This window comes from Sarcophilus harrisii, chromosome 1, assembly GCF_902635505.1.
Source record: "Sarcophilus harrisii chromosome 1, mSarHar1.11, whole genome shotgun sequence".
NCBI lineage: Eukaryota > Metazoa > Chordata > Mammalia > Dasyuromorphia > Dasyuridae > Sarcophilus > Sarcophilus harrisii.
In genome coordinates, this window is record NC_045426.1 from 49487347 (window position 1) to 49509997 (window position 22651).

Sequence of the window (22651 nt, forward strand, 5' to 3'; positions counted from 1 at the left end):
CTCCTGAGAGTATTAAGTACTTTAAAATGTTACTATAGTAGGTAATGGAATGTCCTTTCCTGCCCTCTTAAGGGTTGACAACTATCTGAGAAAATAGAGTCCTTAGAGAAGACTGAAGCAGATTTGTATCTGAATCCCTTACAGTTCTGATTCAATGCTTGACTCCAGGTTCAGCTCCCCTTTGCCTTCTGTTTATTCTTGAACTCATCTTCCTTACCAAATGGAGAATTGAGGGACTTAAAAAGATGTGGTTGTGGCCGTGTCACATATGGTAGGCAGAAGCATTCCTTTGAGCTGTCTCAATTGAGTGTATTACTACTCTCTCTTCTCTTAATTCTTTGTCAAAAAGACAGTAGTATTCTCACTTAGACAAGAATTCAATCTCTTCTTATCTTCTCATCTCTCTTGCTTTATGTGGAATATGTATAGCCACTTTTCTCTCAAGAGCATCAGAACAATCATATAATGCAGTGGTTCTTTATTTTGAAAGAATTAATTTTAAAAAATTGTGAAAATGCATCATGATTTTAATGTAGTGATAATAATAATAGTAATAACTGGCATTTATATAATGTTTTTAGGTTTACACACACATTGTTTCCCCCAGTTTTTAAAAAGAAGAAACTGAGGTTCAGAAAGATTAAATGAAAGAGCCAGTGCTCTTTCCTCTGCATCTGCATCAAGTTACCTCTTATAAAGAACATGGTAAAAACATCAGCATATACTAAACTATTGCTTGAAATACATTTTTGGCCTAAACTGTCTAAATAGGAAATATACATATATTTGAGTTAGGAATAATATATATCTTGTTTGAAAATAAATAAATAATAAGAGCACAGTTTTAGGAAAACAAGTGATGCAATTGAATCTTCTGATTAGTGATTTAAAAGGTAGACTAGTTAATATTAAAGGACCCAACATAGATCCAAGTTTTATCTGTATGTAATTTTGATCCCCAGAATATCTAATATAATTTCAATTGTTGTTATAGAATTGAACTTTATATTAATATTAGAATGCTAGAAAAATTAACTGGGGGTAAGAGTATATATTTTTGTAGTTTGGTCTTGTGATTTGCATGGAGTTTTTAAAAGGCATTATTCTCTGTCAGTATTGCCCCACTATGTCTCTTTAAATCTCTGAAGATAAAATTGAAAAAAGAAGCTATGGATTGGCACAGCTATTATCCTTGATTCATTAAAACACTCATCATACTACTTAATTGAAGCAAAGCCCTTTGAACTAAAATTTAATAGTGTGCATTAAAGACTTAATAATTTTAATTATGTACTCTCCTTCACATAATTTCAAAGTAGAAAATATTTGAGTATGTGCTGGTTGCTCAGTACTCCTTGAGGTATTTGAGCCAGGATTGGGAAAAGTGCCAAAAAAGTGTAAGATGATAGCGTCTCTTGACAGGAACTGTCTAGTACATAGAACAATATCGACATATGGAACATCCTATAACACACAGGGTTATAAAGAGGTATCATTACCAGGGCTTTCTTTTCAAAGACTATAGTAGTTCATATGAGGAAGTTAGACATTTTAAAAAATAATGTGTGCTTTGTATGGAAGAGTTTTTAGTCCAAGTTTTTAAATCCTTAGATTTAATTGGAACTTTTTAGATTTAAAAAAATTCTCTATAGAGTCTTCAGTACTACGGAAAGTTCCAACAATCCAGAGAGATTAGCCTGTAGAGTTTTCTAAAATTGTTTAAACTTAGAGCTATGGGGTATTTTCATTGCTTGGTACCACCCTGCCTGAAGTCTTAGTGGTGTCATGTTACATTATCATTAGAACCAATTTTAATTTTTTTTAGGCTCTTGACATTTTAAAAAAAACTCCCCAAAAAATTAAATTCAGGAAAAACATAGTGACCACAAACAAGCAGTCCAGACTGTTCCAAAAAAAAGAGAGATTCTCTGCAGAGAACATCTGAAGCAGTGAGGTTTGTTTACTCGCTTCCTTTGAACTCGTATTTTCAATATCCTCATTTCTCCAATAAAGTATTTGAAATATTTGAACTTCAGTCTAGCTCTATGATTTTTGAAACCAATACTTTGAAGGTAAGAGAGGTCATGTCCTATATTTTTCTGACAACTTGGTATCCTGAAAAGTGGATATTTATCAAAATAACCAGAGCTATCTTTATATACTTATACTCATTTTGATTATAATTTTGTCATTGGAAATCATGACACTATGTGATGCTTTTGAGGCAAAAATTAACTACTTTTTTTTTTTTTTAACCAAATTTTCCAAAAACGTTCTTGGGGTCTCCAAGAGTAAAAGATCTATTAGAATTGCTCTCTCTAGTTGAAGAGACTATTTACTTACCTATAATTCTTGTTCTCTAAAGATGTAAAATTATAATTCACCCTTACTCTTCCCATTTGAGGGAGGGTTTGACTTAGAAACTGATGTTTATCAAAATCCAATCTGTCTTGTGTTAGGGCAGGAGAGCCACAGAGTGGTGAGATCCTACAACTGTGTATTTTAAGAGAACACAAATTAGAGGTAAGAAATTTTCTCTCTTCCACAGGGTACATAATTCAGCTATGCTAACCTTATATAGTGTGACCCAAAGTGTTCCCTATCTTCAGTATTAATTTAGGCACAGATAATCCTTACAGAAATTTGTAGGTGGTTAGTGAGCTTTTTTGTTTGACTTTTTCCCCCTTTTTGGTTTCTCCTAAAGGTTATTTCCTCTAGTGATTCGCATTAATTGTACATAATTTAATCATAGCATTTGTTAGAAAGACACCCCAGAATATTACATTTGAAAAGAATTGAATCAGTGGGAGCATGTTGTGATACCGGTAGTAACACATTTTTTATCTTCAGATTTCGTCCCTCTTCAAGAGGTATTCTCAGCATGGCATAGATGACCCCAAGAGATGGCTGGGTGTATGTTTTGTTTTGTTTTGTTTTGTTTTGTTTTGTTTTGTTTTGTTTTGTTTTGTTTTGTTTTTTAGTTGGTTGTTTTCTGTATGAGAAGGGATAATCAAGGAAATCTCAGAATGCTTCAGAAGTCCAGAAAAATTGAAAAGAACTTAAGTTATCCATCAATTTCACTATTCTGGACCTCATTCTAAAAGCCAATTTCCTGGGTTTTATTGTTGTTCTCCCCCCCCCCCCCCCCCACCAAGGAGTTGTTTGAGCAGTGTGTTTATTCTGAAGTACAGGACATGAACATGTGTTAGTTTGCAAAACTGAGTGAGTTTGTTGATTGGCATTCCTCACTAATTAACATGATATCTTGGTTAACTTGCTTTACATAGGTAAACATATGTTTAAAAGACATTATTACTGATTGTTTATTGAACCTTTTTATTTCAGCGCTGGATGAAGCAAGCCCTAGAAGAAGGGATGACTCAAACCTCATCTGTACCCCAAGAGAATAGAATTCAGCATCTATACCAAAGCAATGAGAACAGTAATTCTTCTAGCATCTGCAAAGACAATGCAGGTATATACTTGAATATAACTTTAGGAATATATACTAGAAAAGGGTTTGATTTAAAAAGCAAAAAAATGCTGATTGCTTAAAATTGTGAGGCATAATAGCAGTTGCCACTCTGTTTCACTTTGCACCATTTATCTAAAGAATTTATGCTTTTATAATACCAAGATATAGTCTGCATGGCCCTTCTAAATAATTGTAAAATTAGTAGAATTTGGGGTTTGTTGTTTTTTGGAAGCCAAGTACCATGGCGTTGTGAATAGAGAAGGCTGCTTTAAAGCCAAGAAGATGTGTACATGATGATTGTGTGACCCTTAGCAACTCACTTAACATCCCAATTCCTCAGACCATAAGTTGCAGAAGAGTCACCAATTCTGCATTGGAATTTCTGGAACTTTGTAACATGGAAAATCATACAGCCAAAGGTTTTTCATAAGTCTTAATTTTTTTTTTTTTTTTTTAAGTTTAGTTAGTTAGGAGTAAAATGTTAAGAATCCATGTGGTATAATGGATAGAGGACCAGCTGTGGCATCAAGAAGATCTGAGTTCAAATCCCACCTTTGACAAATAGGAGCTATTTAGCTTTAGACAAGTTCAAGCAGCTATAAAATTGCATAGTTATTACTAATCATTCTGTATTTGTGGGTAGAATTTCTTCCCTGGGAGCATGCTCTACCAGTACAGATTAGTAACTTTTCAGCAATTTATATTTGTTAATGTGAGATCTTAAGTCTGCTCAGCCACAAAAACAAAAGAAATAGCATTACTATCTTAAATAGTTATTTTATATTTACATCTGTCTTTTCAGAGACAGATCTAAAATCAGGAATCAATTTTCCCAGGATGACAGACAAGGAACTAGACAGTGTACAGATAATGGCAGAATTGGTTATAAAAAGGTTAGATTAATTTAAAGCAATAAGTTCATTTATGTTAGAAAAGGTACAAGGAAATTTATGAAGTAGTAATATTGAGGAAAGAGTTAGCAAATCTCCAATGTCTCTGTTGGCGGGAGGGGTGGATAAAGAGAAATCATTTACTAATTAGCCATTTCCTAATATATTTCCATAATGAGTGTAAAATTGTTTTAAGAGAGGTAAACCTCAAACCAATTTAGAATCATCCTCAGTGTTTAAGTATCAGAGAAACTGGAGATGATTGGAAAATTATCCAGACGGTTTTCCTCCCTGCAGAAAGAATTCTAGATAAGTGAGGTAAAGATCTTTAATGATAAGTTTCTCAGTGAAAGTGAAGTATGTCTGAATAGTATCTTCACTCATTAAATATTAAATTCCTTCTCTATGCTAAGTCCAAAGGATACAAAGACAAGCAAAATACAGAAATTTGTCTAATGAGGAGTACAACATGCAAATAACTGACAGACAAGCTATTATATAGGGATAAATTGGAAATGTCTCTCTCTATATTTAAGAGGGGGAATCAAGAAAGGGCTTCCCTTAAGAAGATGGGATTTTAGCTGCAACTTAAATGAAGCACTACTAGAATTCTAAGCAGAGTGGATAGCCAATGAAAATGTCCAGAGTGGGGAAATGGAATATTTTATTCAAAGAATACACTGTCACTGGAGGTATAAAGAAAACTGGGGCTGTGAGAGAGGCAGGACAGGTTGGTATGAAAGGCTTTGAATGTCAAATAGGTTTTTATCCTTAATTCTGGACGTGATAGATGACCATTAGGATTATAGAGTAGGTGTGTGAGGAACACGTGGAAGATTTTCTCTTTAGAAAAATTACTTTGGTGGCTGACTGGAGGGTGGTCTGGAGTGAGGAGACTTGTAGCAAGTAGAACAAGAGGTCATTGCAAGATTGTCAGATGATAAAGGCTGAGCCCTAGGATGGATACAGTGTCATGGAGAGAAGTCAGGACATAAAGAGGAGAGTGATAATCTTGATTGAGTAGAGGAGAGGATGGGGGGAAATTATGTTTGGTTTTGGACATGTTGAGAATATCCAGTTCGGAATGTCCAATAAACTATTGATGCAGTATTGAAGGTCAGCAGAGAGATTGGGGCTGGGTGGATAAGTAGAGATTCTTCACCATGAAGATAATGCTTGAATCCATGGGAGCCAATGATTGCCAAGCAAAACAGTATAGAGGGAGAAGAGAAGAGCGGGCCTAAGACAGAGCCTTGAGAGACACCCATTGTTAGTGAGCATGACCTGGATGAAGATTTAACCAAGGAAACTAAAAGTGGGGAATAGATCTTAGGGAGAGAACCAGGAAAGAGAAGAAAGTAATCAAATCAGAGACAGTGATTGAAGACAGAATACAGAAAGATCAAGAAGGGTAAAGATTGGATTTGTCAGGAGATCATTATTGACTTTGGAGAGCAGTTTCAGTTGAACAATAGGGTTGAAAGTGAGACTTTAGAGTTGAGGGTCAATAATAAACATTTATTAAGCACCTCCTGTATGCCAGGCATTCTGCAAAGTGTGGAGAATATAAATATGTAAGAAGGGGGAAATAGGACAGTTTCTGCCCTTAAGGAGTTTACAATCTAATGAGGGAAGACAACATACATACCAGAGGAAGTTGAAAAAGGGGAGAGGGAAGGGTTGTTGGGGGCTTAGTGGAAAAACCATAAAATTCCAAAAATAATTTAGCCAGGTGAGAAATAAGATGTTTTGAGATGAGCTTCCTCCATAAATAGAGGTTTGTGAGTAAAGATATAAACTGTGAGTTAATCTGTGATCAACAGGATCATTTTATAACTTTATGCAAGTTTTTGCTGCTTGAGAAATACAGAAAATTGAGTTCATTCTCAAAATGCTTTTTCTACTTTTTTTTTTTTTTTTGGTCTTTTGCAGAATTTATTCAAGTATTTGTGATGATTTTTAAAATTAGGAAATAATTTAAAATTTAAAATTGAGTTGCTAAATATGAATTGGAAAACTTATTTATAGAATTCTACTAAGATTAGAAGACAGAACAAATTTCTAGGGAAGGTGACAAAAAAAAGAGCCAAAATGCATTCAGAATGAACTTAAGCGGAATAGGAATTAGTGATAACTGTTGATGTGAGAAAGAATGAAGAACGTTTATAAAAATTGATTGCATTCTCTCTGATAAATTTAAAAGGTTTTATGAGCTCTTGATAAGAAAGTTGCCTTTTTGATTTGAACTGAAAGATTGTTACTTGAGAGAGCCTCAGAAATAAGAACAAAATTGGTTTGGAGTTGTCTGAAAAATTGGGAGAGTTTTGAAAATTATAGTGGGAGACATAAGTAGAAGCTTTGTGGACTTTCTTTTTTGATAGGGAGAATTACTAATGGAACAAGACTACCAGAAGAAAGGAATTTTAAAAAGCATTGTGTGTTGGAGATTAATGGCTTTACTACAGATCCTCCTGTTAAGCTACAGTTTCAAATTCTCATCTAAGCTTTGTATTTCACAGACTTACTGAGCCCATTAAAGAAATGGAAGTCTCGCTATCTGATGGAGCAGAACGTTACCAAGTTACTGAGGCCTCTGTCTCCCATCACACCTCCGCCTCCCATCCCTTCCATCCCCAGCTCGCAGAGCCCACAGCTTACCGTACCCTGCTCGACCCTTCCAGGAGAGGAGGAATGTCGGAATGGATATGGCCTGATGTTCTCCCCAATCCCATCTCTTGCTACTAGTCGCTGCAATACGCCTCTGCAGTTTGAGGTGATTGGGGTTTGGTGTTGGGAGGGGCCAGATATGATGACCCTATACATTATACACCCACAACAGCTGTAATCATTCCACAAATGTGTCTAATCATGTGCCTCACACTGTCTCTGCAAGTGAGAACTCTCAAGGCCACCTCTTAGTCTTACATCTTAGGAATTGTCACCATCTCTACAGAACAGGACTAGTGACACCACCCATCCCATTGCCTTTCTTTTGCATGCCAGTTCATGAACCTTCAATCCCGCTGGCAGTAAGCATGCTAGTCTTCCTGCTTTATCTGTAGTTTGTCCCCTAAAAACAGTAAGCCTCCAGCCCCACAGACCAGCCACATGAAACCAATCTGGAGATTCCAATTAGACTGAGTAGTGAAGTCTTTTTTTTTTTTTTTTTTTTCTTTTTTTTTTTCTTTTTTTTTTGTTAATTTTGTATTACTGCCTCATTTTAGTTTCATGGAACATTGTGGCACGTGAATGTTTTCACATCAGTTCACATCATTGTCTTGTCTAGAAATTAGGAGAAGGCAAGCAGCCATTAACACGGCAGTTTCATACATTTTTATCATCTGTTGTCCAGTATATGATAGAAATGTATCCGTTTTATACTTAAGCTCTTTATAGGAGTAATCCCGAGATATTCCAATTTGGGTGACAAGAGGTTTGCTGGGTAGAATATATTAAACATCCATCTGTGCATGTTGCTTTAATAGGTGTCATACATAATTAAACTAAAAAAGACACCATCTTCCTGCTTTTTCAGCAAAATCTGTTCTAACTGAGCATGCTCAGCTCTGCCCCTAAGGCTCTGCCTGTATGTAGATTTTACTCCTCCAGGTGTTCCCGGTTAGAAGTAAGTATTCTAGCTGATCACAGAGGCATCTCTGCCCTCCCTTCAGAGCTTAGGTGAGTGCTTGCTTGACCTGCAAGACATTGGATCATATAAATGCCAGGTCAGAAATAGGGTGGATTACACACAAAATTACAATCTTGGAATTGGCTTTCCCAGGCCCAAATTGAATGGACTACATCAAATACCACTTTGGAGAAGACTCTTGAATATAATTAACTTCACTGGATTTGGCTATGAAACCAACCAATTCAGTCCATTTGAATTTTGACCTCACTTATATTGTAACTGAAGCTAATTCTTCAGTTAGCAAATTAAAAGTTTTATAGTAGAAAATTTTCACAGAATAAAGTTCTCCCAGAGGAAAAAGAATTGTAGTAATAGGAGCCCAATCTTTATTTGCTTTACTAATATCAATTTTTTTTTTTTTCCAGAATTGGTTTAGCCATTCAGCCCTTTGTTCCCATTTCCCACCACGTAAAAGGGATTTACACCCAAGCTTTCCAGCTCAGCAATTCACAAATAAATCTAGGTTGTGCCTATTCATTTACTCTTTCATGGTGGTATCTAATTTTTACTCTTTATCAGGAAGGAATTTAGAAACTGAAGAGAGTTTCCCTTCCATGTCAATTAAGCTTGATATTTAGTGTACCTCCTGTTGTATGTAGCAGGAGATCCTTTTTTAACAACCCTCTAAAACTAATTTTATGAAATGTTGTTCTTAGTATAACATTAAGACAACATTTAGTAGATTATTTGTATAGATAGAATCCCTGTCTCCAAAACCCACAATGCATCAGAATCAACAGACATTTCAAAATCATTGTGCTAGGGGCACTGGAGACACAAAGACAAAACCACAAATGTCCCTGTCTGTGGAGAGCTTACATTTTACTAAGAATACATGTACATAAATAAGCAAATACAAAGTAATTTTAGGAAGGAGACAGCACTAACAACTGTTCTAAAATCTGATTTAATTAAGGAATATTAAAGCTTTTCTTATCAGTAAAGCAAAACTTCACCTTCTGACCCGTTCAGTGTCACTGCACTAATTGTCATGTTTTCCTATATTCTAGTCCAGGGGTAGGGGAAGTCTTTTATCTTTAAAGGATTAGCTCCACAGTGGGGAAACAAATCACAGCTTAATTATGAGGAGTCTGATTTTTAAAAGAAGAAAGTCAAAATCAAGCTGAACTTTCCCACTTCATAAACTTAAGTGAATGTTTTCTTCATTGAATGCAACAAATAAATTTAACTGGCCATAATAGCAAAGTGAAGTAATTTGAAGTTGGGAGGGAGAGGCTGGGAAATAAAATTATTCAGGACAAAGACAAAAGACAAAAAAAAAAACAAAAAAACTTTCCAAGTCAAGAGAAAATAGGGATGTTAGGAAATAAAGTTAATGTGAAAGATTATCCCTAATCCTGATCCCTACAACCTTCCTTCCTTCCTCCCTTCTCCAGATTTTACTACAGTGCTTTGGCCTACATCCTTCCTTCCATCCACTAGCTTGATAAAAATTCCCCAGATCTTCCATATTTCTACCATCAAGACTCCTATGTTGAAATAGTCTTAATGTTTCCCTCTACTGCTGGCCACAGTCTACCAAGCCCACAGCTCCATCTGCTTTTCAACTTTCCATTTAGGCAAAATCTATCCAGTATTATATCAACTCTTCCCTTCAGGTCTGGTAGCATAGGTCTTATTAGTGCAACCATTTAGTTTTCCCCTCTCCATATCACCATTTAAAAGAAATGATTTATTCCTTTTAGTCTTAAGAATGATTATCTCTGAGAATGTCATTTCAGAGTAAAAGTACTAAGAATGTCTCTAAGATATCAGGCCCTGAATCTTAATCCTGGAACTCTTTCAGATCTGTTATAATATATTTCTAAATTTCAACATCTGGGAGAGGTAATATGGGAACCTGATAGATACTTATTTGGAAGGAAATAAAGATTATAGTGAGTTATAAGAAGTTAAGCAAAGGGCCAGGTATTACCTTTAAACTAGATGTTCCCTATTCCTAATGTGTAGCCCTTGTGGAACAGAACTTTCTCTAGTCCAGAAGGCTACCAGGACCTAAATAGCATTCCTGCAATAGTAGGTACTTGTGCTCCTCTCATAGTCAGCTGAAAGATAGGAGGAAATGGAAAAAATAAAGGAAAACAGTTTATTTAGATTAAGGGGGAGTGATAGAATGCCACCAATAATTAAAAAGTTAGGTTTCACCTCATTATTCACAAATCATAGGTTGCCAACCTCTGATCTAGAATATAAAGAAATATCATACTGTAGAACTGTACCAATCTTAATTCTTAACTAGTATCCCCTTGGGATATTTAGTTATAGCATGGAAAAAAAAATAACAGTTGATTTGATTTAAATGCTTTCTAAAGTACCAGGAAGCATTTAATGTGCCAAGTCATTGACCATTGGGATGAGTTCTACGGTTGAGTATTTCCCCTATGCATTCTGATAAGAAAAGTCATGGCTAACATCTATGCTTGCTTTTACTTTTTTTTTTTGTTTTGTTTTGTTTTTGTTTTTTGTTTTGTTTTGTTTTGTTTTGCTTCTTGACTTTGAGTAGATGAATAACAAGATGCTTTTCCCTCCTCTAGAACATATCCTCCCCTGAGAGTTCCCCTGCGCATAGGCCCGAGTCCCTGTCACCCGAGGTAGTTATCACACCATCTCAATCACACTCGGAGGCTGAGAGTGAGTGTGCATGAGTGTGGACCTGAGTGTGTGGGGAGGAGGGACCAAGGGAAGAGTGTGAATGGGGTTATGGGCTGGAGGGTGGCTGATCTTTCCCAGTAAGTTGAATGAATCTTAGAATGTGTGACTGTTTGGAATTATCACAATATAGGTCAAGGAAAGGCAAGTGATTGTGTGGTTTGCATGTGAGACAGTGAAGGAATCGCCCTGTGAAAAGAATGATTAAGTACTAAAGTTAAGTTTGAAGGCATATTGAAAAATGTCTGAGAAAGGGAGCTCCCAGACAGTTTTAGGAGAAGAGAAACTAACTGAACTAGAAGTTGAGCTACTTTTGTGTTTATTTCCCAGGCTTATGAGAGGAAGGGACTGGTCTTAGTTTGGTCAATAAATAGCTTGTCCCTGATGCACCATAGGAAAAACATGAGTTTTTTATTTACTTGTGTTTTGGGTGTTGAATATTTTTTTGATGATGAGATGATTATTCTGCCTTCTGACTTTTAGAATGAGCTAACCTTCCTAATTGACTGCCTTTACCTGATATGGCCAAATACTGGAGAGAACTAATAAATAAGATCTTCATTGAGATTTGCTAGCTATGCTTTTACCAGGTGATTTCATTGACTTAAATAGCAGCAAGACCAACCATGATAGGTTGTTTCTGGAAGATGTAATGCCGTGGCCAGAGCAGGTGAAGATTTTATTGCCAGAGCTTCATAAGTGAAAAAGTATGAAATCTTCCAGAATATATGGGTCAAGTCCCAAAATTGAAACCATGGGATAGATATCAATCACATGATGGTCTCTGAAAGGTGAAGGTGGCGATGTTTTAATGGTGAGGAAGTATATGTTTTGAAATGTAATGTAAAAGAGAGAGATCTGTCTTTTCTTGGTGCTCAAGACTCTTAGGTGCTGTAGTGATGCAGTGTCTTGGTGTACCATTCCAGGTAGAGGAAATATCAATAGTTAAGAATGATGTCCTCCTTCAGTAGCGTTTACACAACTGATCGATTATTGGTAATTGACTGTCCGCGTGTGTATGTCTTGATGGCAATTTGTAACCAGTACATAGTTTGTAAAGTAGTGACATATGGCTGATGAGATACAGTCTAAGTGCATGGATGGTTCTAGAATGTTGTGCTGTATTGGGGCTGTGCTGTTGATCTTGTGGTGTGCTGATGTGTACCTAGATGGTAAGCTAAGAATGGAATGATCACCAAGTTGGATGTAAAACAGACCTGGTTAACAGTGAAAATGAATGGATAAATGACTGAAGGAAGTACTGGTTGGTTGATGTCTTTAATACCATTCATCTTGATTGAACTAGTAACTTAAATACTCCCCTTTCCTTCTCCCCCCACCCTTCTTTCCTTCGCCCTTCCCCCTCCTAGCCTCCATCAGTATTAATTTAGAAATGAATACATCAGGAGCCAGTTATCTTAAGACACCAGTCTCACTTCTATAACGTGCATGGGGCTCAGGTAATTCCCTTATTTTACTGCAAGTCCCTTATTTATATTACAAGGTGACTCAGCAAACTCGAAAAGCTGAGCAGATGAGATAGTCTCATTTGACCAATCCTTTAATTCTTAGTTCCTGAGTGCTTTCCTCTGGAAAGACTTAAAGCAGTGTAGGGAAAGGCTGGGGGTTAATTAGACATCTGGCCTGTGTAACTGTCATTATGTGGAGCTTTTGCAGACATTAATGGTTTTCTTTCCTCCACTACCATCACCCCATCTTTTCTGCCTCACTTTCTCACCTGTACCCTTTACTCCCTTCCTTTCTGCCCCCTCTCACTTTCTCCCCTACCCCATGTCTTCGTTGGTTTCTGTTTTTCCAGCTTGGTCTCCGGACAGACCTGGATTTGGCAAAGGTAGGATACCTTGAGCCTAACACTAACAACTGCCTGGAGAGACAAGTCTTGCTCAACTCAGGTCAATCTGACCTGACCTCTCAGCCCTCCATCCCTCCCACGTCCGAGAGCAGCCACCAAGGCAATAATGGAGATGGACCACAGACCCTTTTAAGGAATTCAGACCAGGCCTTTCGGACAGAATTTAATTTAATGTATGCCTTCTCACCTTTGAACGCTATGCCTCGAGCAGATGGACTGTTGCGAGGTAAACCTTTAAATTCTGATGGGAGGTATTGCAGCTCTCCTGCAGAAGGGTATTCCAGCAGACATGAACACAGTCTAATTAAAGATATAACTCGTGGATCAATGTCACCTTGTGGTGAGAAGGCCAATGATGGAGTCAAGCCTGCCCCCCAGAACCCACCACAAAGGAAAAAGGCAAGTGTTTTCACATTTCTTCGACCACTGAAGAGCTGTGTTTAAAATGCAGGCAACAGACAATTTTCCTTTTCTACATATACAGATAAACATGGTTACGATGTTTCCTTCTAGGAACTCGGAGCAGAAAGGTATACTTTATAAAAATAAAAGACCAAGATTTGTTGTCCTGGCTTGCTGAAGAATAAACAGCAAACTACTACTCCCTTTTACTTTAGTTTTCCCCATGAGTAAAATAGGGAGAGTAACCATTAGGCTTCAATTCTCTATATACTGCATGAGCTTTAAGGTATAATTGGCATTTCTAAGTCTATAATTGCCCTAATATAAGACATCTGAAAACGTTCTGGATTTGAAAACCTAACAGCAATAACATCATGGAGCTGAAGTACTGAGGCACCAAATAATTAGTTGTGCTTCTTAAAGAGTAAATCTCTTAATTCCTTCTATATCATTTTTACTACGGCTTTCTTAAGGCTTAGCTTTGGCTTTCACACTGAGAAAATTGTCAGAACTTTTGCCTACTTCATTCATGATTTGCGTGTTTAGTGTGAACCCTTGGTGTTGAGCCGTTTGTCACGTCCCACTCTTCCTGACCTCATTTGGGATTTTTTTTGTCAAAGATACTGTTTTGACATTTCCTTCTCCAGTTCATTTTCTATTGAGGAAACTGAGGCAAACAGGGTTAGGTGCCCTGGGTTACACAACTAGTAGATATCTGAGGTTGGATTTGAACTCAGGGAGTTGAGGTCTGGGAGACTAGACTCCAGAGTGGTACTTTATCCATTATGCCACCTACCAGTGCCAACCATAGACCAATCTCACTTTAAACATTTCTTAATCTTCTGTTTGTTTTCCTTTTCTGATGATATAATAGAGCTGTCTTACTTTAAAGCCTTGTTTTTTTTTTCACTTTCCCAGGTGTCTTTGCTAGAGTACCGTAAACGGAAACAGGAAGCCAAGGAGAACTCTTTGAATTTGGGAGGTGACTCTGTACGGTGTACAGGGACTCCCACCCGGCAAGGCAGCAATAGCTCAGTGTCTGACACTGAAACCTATGGTGTCCAGGGATCTTTAGCCCGAGCCCCATCCTCCCCTCACAGGGGCTTCTCCCCATCCCATTCCTCTGTCCCCCCAGTGGATGATGTAAGCCCTACAGACCCCAGGGGTACTACTTCCTCATCTCACTGCAGACCTCAAGAGAATATCAGCAGTAGGTGGTGAGTATCGGACTGTATTTACTTTGATTCTTTATAAAAAGAGTTCTTCTAAAGCCATTCTAAACTCTGCCTGGAAAGTACTGGTGTGCTTCTCTTAGAGATCAACCTCCTTCCTCCTCTCAGTCAGTCAGTATAATTGTATCAAAACACAGCTCTCACTCTCACTGCTAACCTAAGAAAGACCACTGAACCCAAGAAACGGTCCTTCGCCATTTAACTTTGAAAGTTGGTAGCTACTGCCATGACCTCCTCTGCTCATTTGCTCTAAAGGTAAGTGTTTTTGTGAGCTTAGCCTAGTTCCACTCAGATGGTTTCTTGATCATTACATTTATTTAGTGAATCTTTTGTACTGAACACTATGCTAGGCAGTGGATGTGCGGGGGAAAAAAAAAAAAAAAAAAGATAAGAGAAAAAGCAACAACCATCTTATTTTGTCAGGTACCAAATAAACAAACCTAAACCAGCAGTGTTGGAGAGAGCAATCACTGAAGGATAACCTTATGTCATGGCAATGAGAGCAGGCCCTATGCCTAGCCGAGTTGCTAACTTATGGGCACCAGTACAAATGTTTCTCCATCTCCAGGTCTGAGGTTTTTTTGTCTGTCTGAGGAATGGAACAACCTAGATCAAATGTTCTTAAAGGTCCTTTCCCATGCAAACAGGAGAGGAAGAATGGTCACCAAGGACTGGGGCCTTCAGAGAAGAATTGTTAGAGGCCTTGCCTTGAAAGAATGGGTTATAAGAAAACAACTGTGTAATATAGCCAGAATTCACACGGTGCAGTATAAATGAAGCTGCCTTTCAGAGTGGGATAAAGTCACAGTCAGATTCTTCATGTGTAGTGTCCATTTCACATCTAGTCTTATTAGTGGAATTGGTCCCAAGGAACATGATTTTAAAATGTAGATAAAAGAATACCTGGTGGGGTTTAGTTTACAGAGGACTCTTCAGTTATTTAAATAGTATCTTATTACCTTCCCAGGATGGTTCCCACATCTGTGGAGCGTCTCCGAGAGGGACGGGGCATTCTGAAAAAGGTCCTGCGCAGTAGTAGCAGTGTGAAGGTATCGCAGAAAGAGGAGCCCTCCCCGGCCTGGGAGAACGTTGCTGAGAAAGAATCAGGTGAGCCAAGCCCTCCCCTTGTCATGGCCTCAGAAGATGAAATAGATAAGAAGAGCCAAAGTTTTGAAACCATAGACATCTTCTGTACACTTGAATTTCCAACTTAGTTCACTTGACATTTTAAGAGTACCAAGGGACAGTGGTAGACAGTGGATTTTCCCACGATTTATTCTTCATTGTTGTTTTAAGTTTCCCTCTTTTCCATCATAGGCTTCTCTGATGATGTCCCTTATGCCATTACTGCTTTGTAGTTCTTCGCTTGTAATATGTTGTGACCTGCCAGCATCTACCATACCAAAAATTCTCCCTTGGCAGACATAACCATCAGTTTGAATTCTTCAGAAACTTCCATGACATTACATGATTTTAACAGCCATATAGCATCATGACAAAAATGAGTGTTTAAAAGATGAACTTTTAAAGAGGAGCCTGAAGTTACTAAATCAATGTGTAAACTCCATAAGATAACCTAGCCTTCTCTCTTCCTTCTGTCATGTCCATTTGTAGTCTTTGTCCAATGTATGTGGACTGATGGACTAGCCCTGGAAATGTCATTTTCATCCATTCGGCTTTTCAGAACTTTATGGATGATTATAGGCTCAAGGTTGTGCTGGAGCCATCTTAAACTGGTACATTTTCATCATGAGTATACCCAGTGCTTGGTTTATTGTTTTGTAAATCGTCTAGATTTATGAAAGTATTAGAGAAAAATGTTAAGGCCAATTCTACCATAAAGTTTGTGATACATACATTTCACATTTACTAGCACACCCCTGGTTAGCTCTCTCTCTCTTTCTCTCCCTCCTTCTCCTGAAGCAATTGGGGTTAAGTGATTTGCTTAGGGTCACACAGCTAGGAAGTGTTAAGTGTCTGAGGCCAGATTTGAACTTAGGTCATCCTGATTTTAGGACTGGTGCTCTATCCACTGCACCACCTAGCTGCCCCTAGACAAATCTCTTTAATGATTAGGATCTTATTTAGAAACCTTTGCATCATTCTAAGACCTAATACAACTAGAAAAGTTCACTAACTGGGGGGGCGGGGGAGAGGGGAAAGCATTATCATGGAGTCAGGGGTTGGATCTGTAATCAAGGAGTCCTGAGATCAAATCTAGTCTTAAACACTTAGAGCAGTATGTCCCTGAGAAAGTCAGTTAACTTTTCTCTATCTTGGTTTCTTCAACTGTAAAATCCTTTGTAAACCTTTCAAGTGCTATATAAATGTCATCAACAGCAGCAAATAACATCTGTAGGATCTTCCTGTCTATAATAGAAGTTTTATAGAGATGGGAAAGTTGGCATATGGCGTTAGTAGTGGTTATTGATCACCTTTTAATTGCCTAACTTTTTCCTCCTATCTTTTAGTATCCTTTTCAGCTTTACATATCTTCAAAATAGATACCCTCAAAATTCATTCCTCTACTCCAGATCTTCTCTGTACATTAGTGTAAATAATATCTACTTTTCTCATATTGACTTCCATGTCATAAATACTCCCCAAAAAAATATTTTTTTTAATATATTTTATATATTAGAGCAGAAAAAAAATCACAAGATTTCTGTCACATAACTTACTTTTTAAAAAAATATATGTGTCCAAGTTGTTTTCTTTCAGTGGTTATTTTATGTTTCCTTTTAAACTTCCTTCTGCCTGCCCTCATTTTGGGCCAGCATTGTTAATAGCTTCCTTTTGTTTTGTTCTGTTTATATAGAAAAGCATTTTATTCATTTTATTTTTCTTGGGGATACATTAGTGTGCTTTCTTTTGCAAAAAAAAAAAAAATTAATGTGGAAATGTGTTTTGCAAGATTTCATACATATGATCAAAATAATAATAGTTTTCTTTTTTCAATTAACTATCATACCCTCAGTGGTAGGGAGAGGGAATAAAACACCTGCCATTCTTCAAAATGTACATCTCCTACACCTGTCAGGCAATGATGATGTGACCTACAGCCCATGGCAGGACTGACATGTTAAATCCAAACATGACAATTTCATAGTCATTCATTGAGAGCGGAGGGATGGCACAGGGGAGATTTTGTTTTGTTTTGTTAAGTTTCTTGTCCCATCTGTTGTCTACTGTCCAAAGCTTCTTGCTTTAATTTTCTCAGGAATAGTTTAAATTGCTAACTAAAAATAGTTAAAGCATTATTTTAGTTACTATTTTCCAACTAGGTATCGATTCAGGCTTTCTGTAAGCTTATTTTTTTCTGTGGTTTGCAATAAATTTGTGTTCTTACCCAGTGTTGCCTTTGGATCCTCTCTGGTCAGATCCAACATCTATTTGATGTGATTATTTCATTATTATGAAATGGCTAAGGAGGTTTCTAGGCTTTTTTGATCTTCTAGCTATGTTATTGATTGTATTTTTTTTTTCAAGAAATGAAGATTGTGGTTCAATTCTTACTTTATCTGATGCATCTTTTTTTTTACATCTGCAGTTTGTTTAAATTAATCAGGTTACAGTTGGCCATTGTTGAGCACCATACCTTTTCATTTTTATTCTTCTAGTTCACTATTAGCTTTTGACTATTTAAGTTTGCTTTGATCTCCTCCAAAAAGCTGGAAATACTTCTCCATAAACCACAAAGGGGAGAAGGGCAAGGGAGTCAGAACAAATGTTTATTGTATGAGCCCAGAGTTAACCATTTATTATTACCTTCCTTCCATATTCCACTCACTCTGGCAGCAGCAGGGAGGTAGATTCGATTCCATTAAATCATTCCATTACGTAGCAACATGCTTAATGCTGAGGATCCACAGAAAGGCTTTAATGGATAGCAAATGCTTTTGGCCTATTGAGGCAGCAGGAGATACCCAAACAAACTCTAAATTTGGGATTTGTGTCATCTTTCCATTTTCTGTCTGAGAGACTGTTAAGCAAGTCACCCAACTTCTAATCCTCAGTTGCTTTATAAACAAAAGTGGGGAGAAAATCATCCTTGTCTTGTATTTTCCCTCATAGGGTTCCTGTGAGACATAAATGAGATAAATGTATACAAGGGAGCCTGGAATCATAAAACATATACACTGCATATACTGAGTTCTGCTACCAAGTGACAAGCATTCCCAAAAAGTACTATGCTACGCAGAATTGCACACTAAAAACCAAAGGACTTATGGAACAATAAGGGTTAAGGTCACAGCACTCAAAAACTTAGTGGCACACTGGGAAAAAAGGGGAGGGGAAGGGGGAATTCAATAAAAACAATCACAAAGTTTTATACATGTTAAATGGTTAAGAAATTAATACACCCCTAATTTATATTTTAATGTATTTAACATCTACTGGTCATCCTGCCATCTGGGGGAGGGGGTGGGGGGGCAAGAGGTGAAAAATTGGGACAAGAGGTTTGGCACTTGTTAATGCTGTAAAGTTACCCATGCATATAACCTGTAAATAAAAGGCTATTAAATAAAAAAAAAATAAAAAAAGAAATTAATACACCCATAAATAATGGCAGCGCCTTTAGTTTCCAGGCCATTTGGCCTGCACCTAGCCACCTGTAAACATACCTCCCTCCCTGCAGAACTGACAATTGAGATCTACAGGGCTGGAGGCTGAGGCTATAGCAGGAGGGGATGGCTGGTGCAGACTAACCCTTCTCTACCTACAATTCCTACTTTACTAGAAAATGAACAGTAAATACGACACTTCACTTTGACAAAGATCTGACATTACTTTGTAGAAATGGAAATTGGAAATATTGCAGCTTGTGGCATTGTTAAGCAGTACAGCTTTCTGCATTCTTGAAAAAATTGAGAAGCACACTTAGAATGCTCAAAACATTCCCTAATATATCACTCACATTGGAGCAAATACATGTTATAGCACTAGACAGTTCTGGGCTTCTTGACTTTTATCAGTGAGAATCGTCCCTTCCTCAAGAGAATTCCAAATCATCGCCTCTAGCTCCTCATCTGTGTCTTTGTAGACATAGTTGTGGCCCAAAGTTCATCCCTGGGTAGCCTAGTTTTCACTTTTTGAACTTCCCTAAAGATAAGCTAGTCCATTTTCAAGTTCATAGAAGAGAGGTGCTTTTATTATCTTTCTAAGAAGTCAAGTTGAAGTTGTCTATTCTCCTTTCCAGATCCTGCAGAGGGAGAAGGCCCAGAGGTAGCAAGCTCTGCTCTCTCTAAGGGATCGTCTGTTTATAGCCCTTCCAGATATAGCTACCAGGTAAGAAGGGACTTGCCCCTGGAGAAGTGGCTATCATGACTTGATGTGATGGCATGAAATCATATGGAAAAGTCACTTTTAACTACTTTATAGCAACTTTCCAAATACATATTTAGCTTAATGAATTTATGTAAGTACAATAGACATAGACTGATGGCATATTTTTCATTATTTGTATCACCCCAAAATATGTTTATGATAGTATGAATAAGCTGATAAATTTTTAGTTCTCTACACAGCTATATGCAACAAAGATAAAGGGATTTGGGGGGGGAGGGGAGAACAGAGTATCTGTTAACTCCTCATACTGTTCTTTTCCACTTTTTTTTCCAGCTCTTACAATGTGACAGTCCACGGACAGAGTCACAGAGCCTCCTTCAACAGAGTTCTTCCCCCTACAAAGGACACCCCACGCAATCTCCAGGATACAGTTACCGCACTGCAGCACTGAGGTCTGGAAACACCCCTTCCCACAGTTCTTCGGAATCCTCCCTTTCTTCTACATCCTATTCCAGCCCTGCTCACTCCGCACCCACAGACTCACTGGGACTCTTTGCTGGGACACCAGGGTATTACAACAGCCAGCCACATTCTGGAAGCAGCAGTGTCCAGAAGAGGAGCTGCCCCTCTGCTGCTGCTAGTCCTCCCCCACCAGGCCCCTCAGACTCTCTTTCCTCAGACTCTGTTTCTCAGTCCAGCACAGGAACCTGGAGTTCCACCTCTTTCGCCCAAAATTCTAGGTCGTTGCCATCAGACTTACGGACTATCAACCTGCCCAGCTCTGGACAGTCAGCTACCTTCCAGGCCTCCAGGGTATCCACAGTTTCCAATTCACAGCATTACCCACACCGTGGTAGTGGGGGGGTGCATCCATATAGACTACAGCAGCTGCAGGGGTCTGGAGTAAAAACTCAGACAGGACTTTCCTAGGGCTTCTGGATTTGGGCAAACTGAACTAAATAAGCCCATAGCTGCTTCCAATGGCCTCTGGATCCTGGGCCAGGCATGTTGCTGTGGAGGGGAATGTAGGGTGCCAGAGGATTGGGTCTGGATGATGAGAGCAAGACTTGTGAGCATTGTTGGCCTCTAGCCTTGGAGGAAGATGTAAATCTTGTCTAAAGTGGAGACTGTAAAGAAGTTTCTCCCTGCTGTAGGGTACATTGTTGAAAAGCCAATGGTGTTTCAGTTAATAACGGTTCTAAGTGCAATGACTTGTGTCAAGCCTCCATCTCCCAGTGTGCCCATAACCTGTAGTCACTTTTTGCAGTGAGGACATCTTTTTCGATTTGAAAACCATTATGGGAAAAAAAATAAGGGGAAACAAAATTTACAGCCATCTGAATAGGGTCAGGTTCTCAAAACACTCATGGAAAGTGGGCATTCCTCCCTTAAATGATCATTCCAGTCACCAACAAATCTAGCCAAGATTTGTCAGCAGAAAACAAATGCTTCCTTTCTTTTATCCTAGAGTCATCAAGAAATGGGTAGTTGGGGAGGGGGGAGGGGCTTGGAGCATGTGTTGTGATTAAGGGATGTCTCCTCTAAAGATGAGGCTACAGCCAGCTCTGGATTATTCAGGGGTTGATTATCCATTCTCTGCTGCTGTTCACCTCTCTCCCCTTAAGTCCCTTCTTAGCCATTCATAATTCATTAACCTCTCCTCCGGTGGGTAGAAAGAGAATTCAGATCTGATCGGCCACTTATGCTACTACATAACAGGTCCTAATAAGTTTTTATCAGGAAGGAGACTGGAATTTAATATGGTTTGGGGATCATCTGAATCTTAAATTTTTCCTGTCCCCCATGTCTGAGAGGATCTGAAATTAGCTGTCACATTCAGTGCATTTGTGTAACGGGGAGATTGCTCAATGGGATGTGTCCCTGAATGGGTAATGTGCATTTGTGACAGCAGGGTTCGCTCTGTCACTTCCAACCCTTGGATTGCATGTGGGTGTCATGCATTTCTTTAGGGGAGGGTTGATGGTGGGGGCAGGGTTGCCCCTATGAGGCTGCATATAGGCCCAGGCACGTCCGTGCTGTCTGGGGTCAGCATGTGAGCAGCCTGAATGCCCCCCGTTCAGGCCTTGTGCCTGCTATAGACCCTTGGGGGAGCTCTGGAGCCGGCCTGCGTGGGGAGCACAATCGTTAAATTCCATACAGTCGCTAGCTTATTTCTTTCACTTGTTTACGGTAATATCTGGCGTGTTTTTATTTATCTAATTTTATATTCAGTTATAACCATAGTAGGTTTAGCTAATATACAACAGGTATAATCCCTGGTGCTGCAGTGGACCTTCTTTTCTTTTGGACAGGATAATACTGTGAGTCTCCCTCCATATTTCCTCCCACCTCCTTCCCCACCTCTCTTCCACTTTCTTTTTCTCTTCCCCTTCTCCACAACTATCATATGCACAGTCTTCTCTTTTTGTGTGTGACTGTTACAAAATTTCACTATTTCCAAAATTGAAATCAGGTGTTTGCTCAAAAAAGGGGAAGATTTTTTTTTTTAAATTGAAACATCAAAGTACTTCATTCCCCTACAAGAGCCCATCAGTCTGGGAGAGCATTGGGAATGAGAATCATGTCGCCTGGGATGCTGGTTTCTTTGTATATTATATAAAATGTGTGTAAATGCCTCTCCGTTTGGGCTGGGGTTTACATTCTCCTCTTCACAGTGAGCAGAGGAGAGAGCATAGTTGGCAGGCTGTCTTGGACCTGCCTGGCACATGCAGAAGCCCCAGCCACTCTGTGTGGGCAGGGTGCTGTAGAGACCAGACCTCCTAGGGGATGGGGAGGGGGGTGGGGGGGAAGAACTCTTGGAAGGAAAGAAGTGTCACTTCTTTCTCAAGTGGAGTGTTTACACCTTGCTGTAACATTTGAACTTTCACAAGAGATGTAATAATTTTTATAATAAAATACTTACCTTGATAATCAAAAAGTTAAACATTTTCCTTCCTTTGAGTTTGACATGTTCTGGAACCTGTTTATTACAATGCTGGCCTTTCACAAAATTCACTGTGGAGGAAGTGAGGGTCTTCCCATGAATGGAGAGATTTGATGATTGACTATTATGTCAAGGTGAGGAAGGTGCCATCTCTGTCCTCTGAAGTCTTGAAATATAACCAGAAA

The 22651-nt window shown here is 38.5% G+C and overlaps 1 protein-coding gene across 11 annotated transcripts in view; it reads left to right on the forward strand.

The window, feature by feature from the left end:
* Window positions 1-22459, forward strand: part of SETD5 (SET domain containing 5) — a 71815-nt gene extending 49356 nt beyond the window's left edge. For 8 of the 11 annotated variants that reach the window (XM_031954534.1, XM_031954524.1, XM_031954543.1 and 5 more), the window contains 8 exons: window positions 3346-3475; window positions 6885-7138; window positions 10612-10668; window positions 12546-12998; window positions 13920-14218; window positions 15201-15340; window positions 19434-19522; window positions 19856-22459. In XM_031954534.1, the coding sequence (XP_031810394.1) occupies window positions 3346-3475; window positions 6885-7138; window positions 10612-10668; window positions 12546-12998; window positions 13920-14218; window positions 15201-15340; window positions 19434-19522; window positions 19856-20452 (2019 nt within the window). In that variant the 3' untranslated portion in view covers window positions 20453-22459. The remainder of the gene's footprint in view (window positions 1-3345; window positions 3476-6884; window positions 7139-10611; window positions 10669-12545; window positions 12999-13919; window positions 14219-15200; window positions 15341-19433; window positions 19523-19855) is intronic. The other 3 variants (XM_031954559.1, XM_023498158.2, XM_031954565.1) reach the window with 2 other exon arrangements.
* Window positions 22460-22651: the final 192 nt, after the last annotated feature.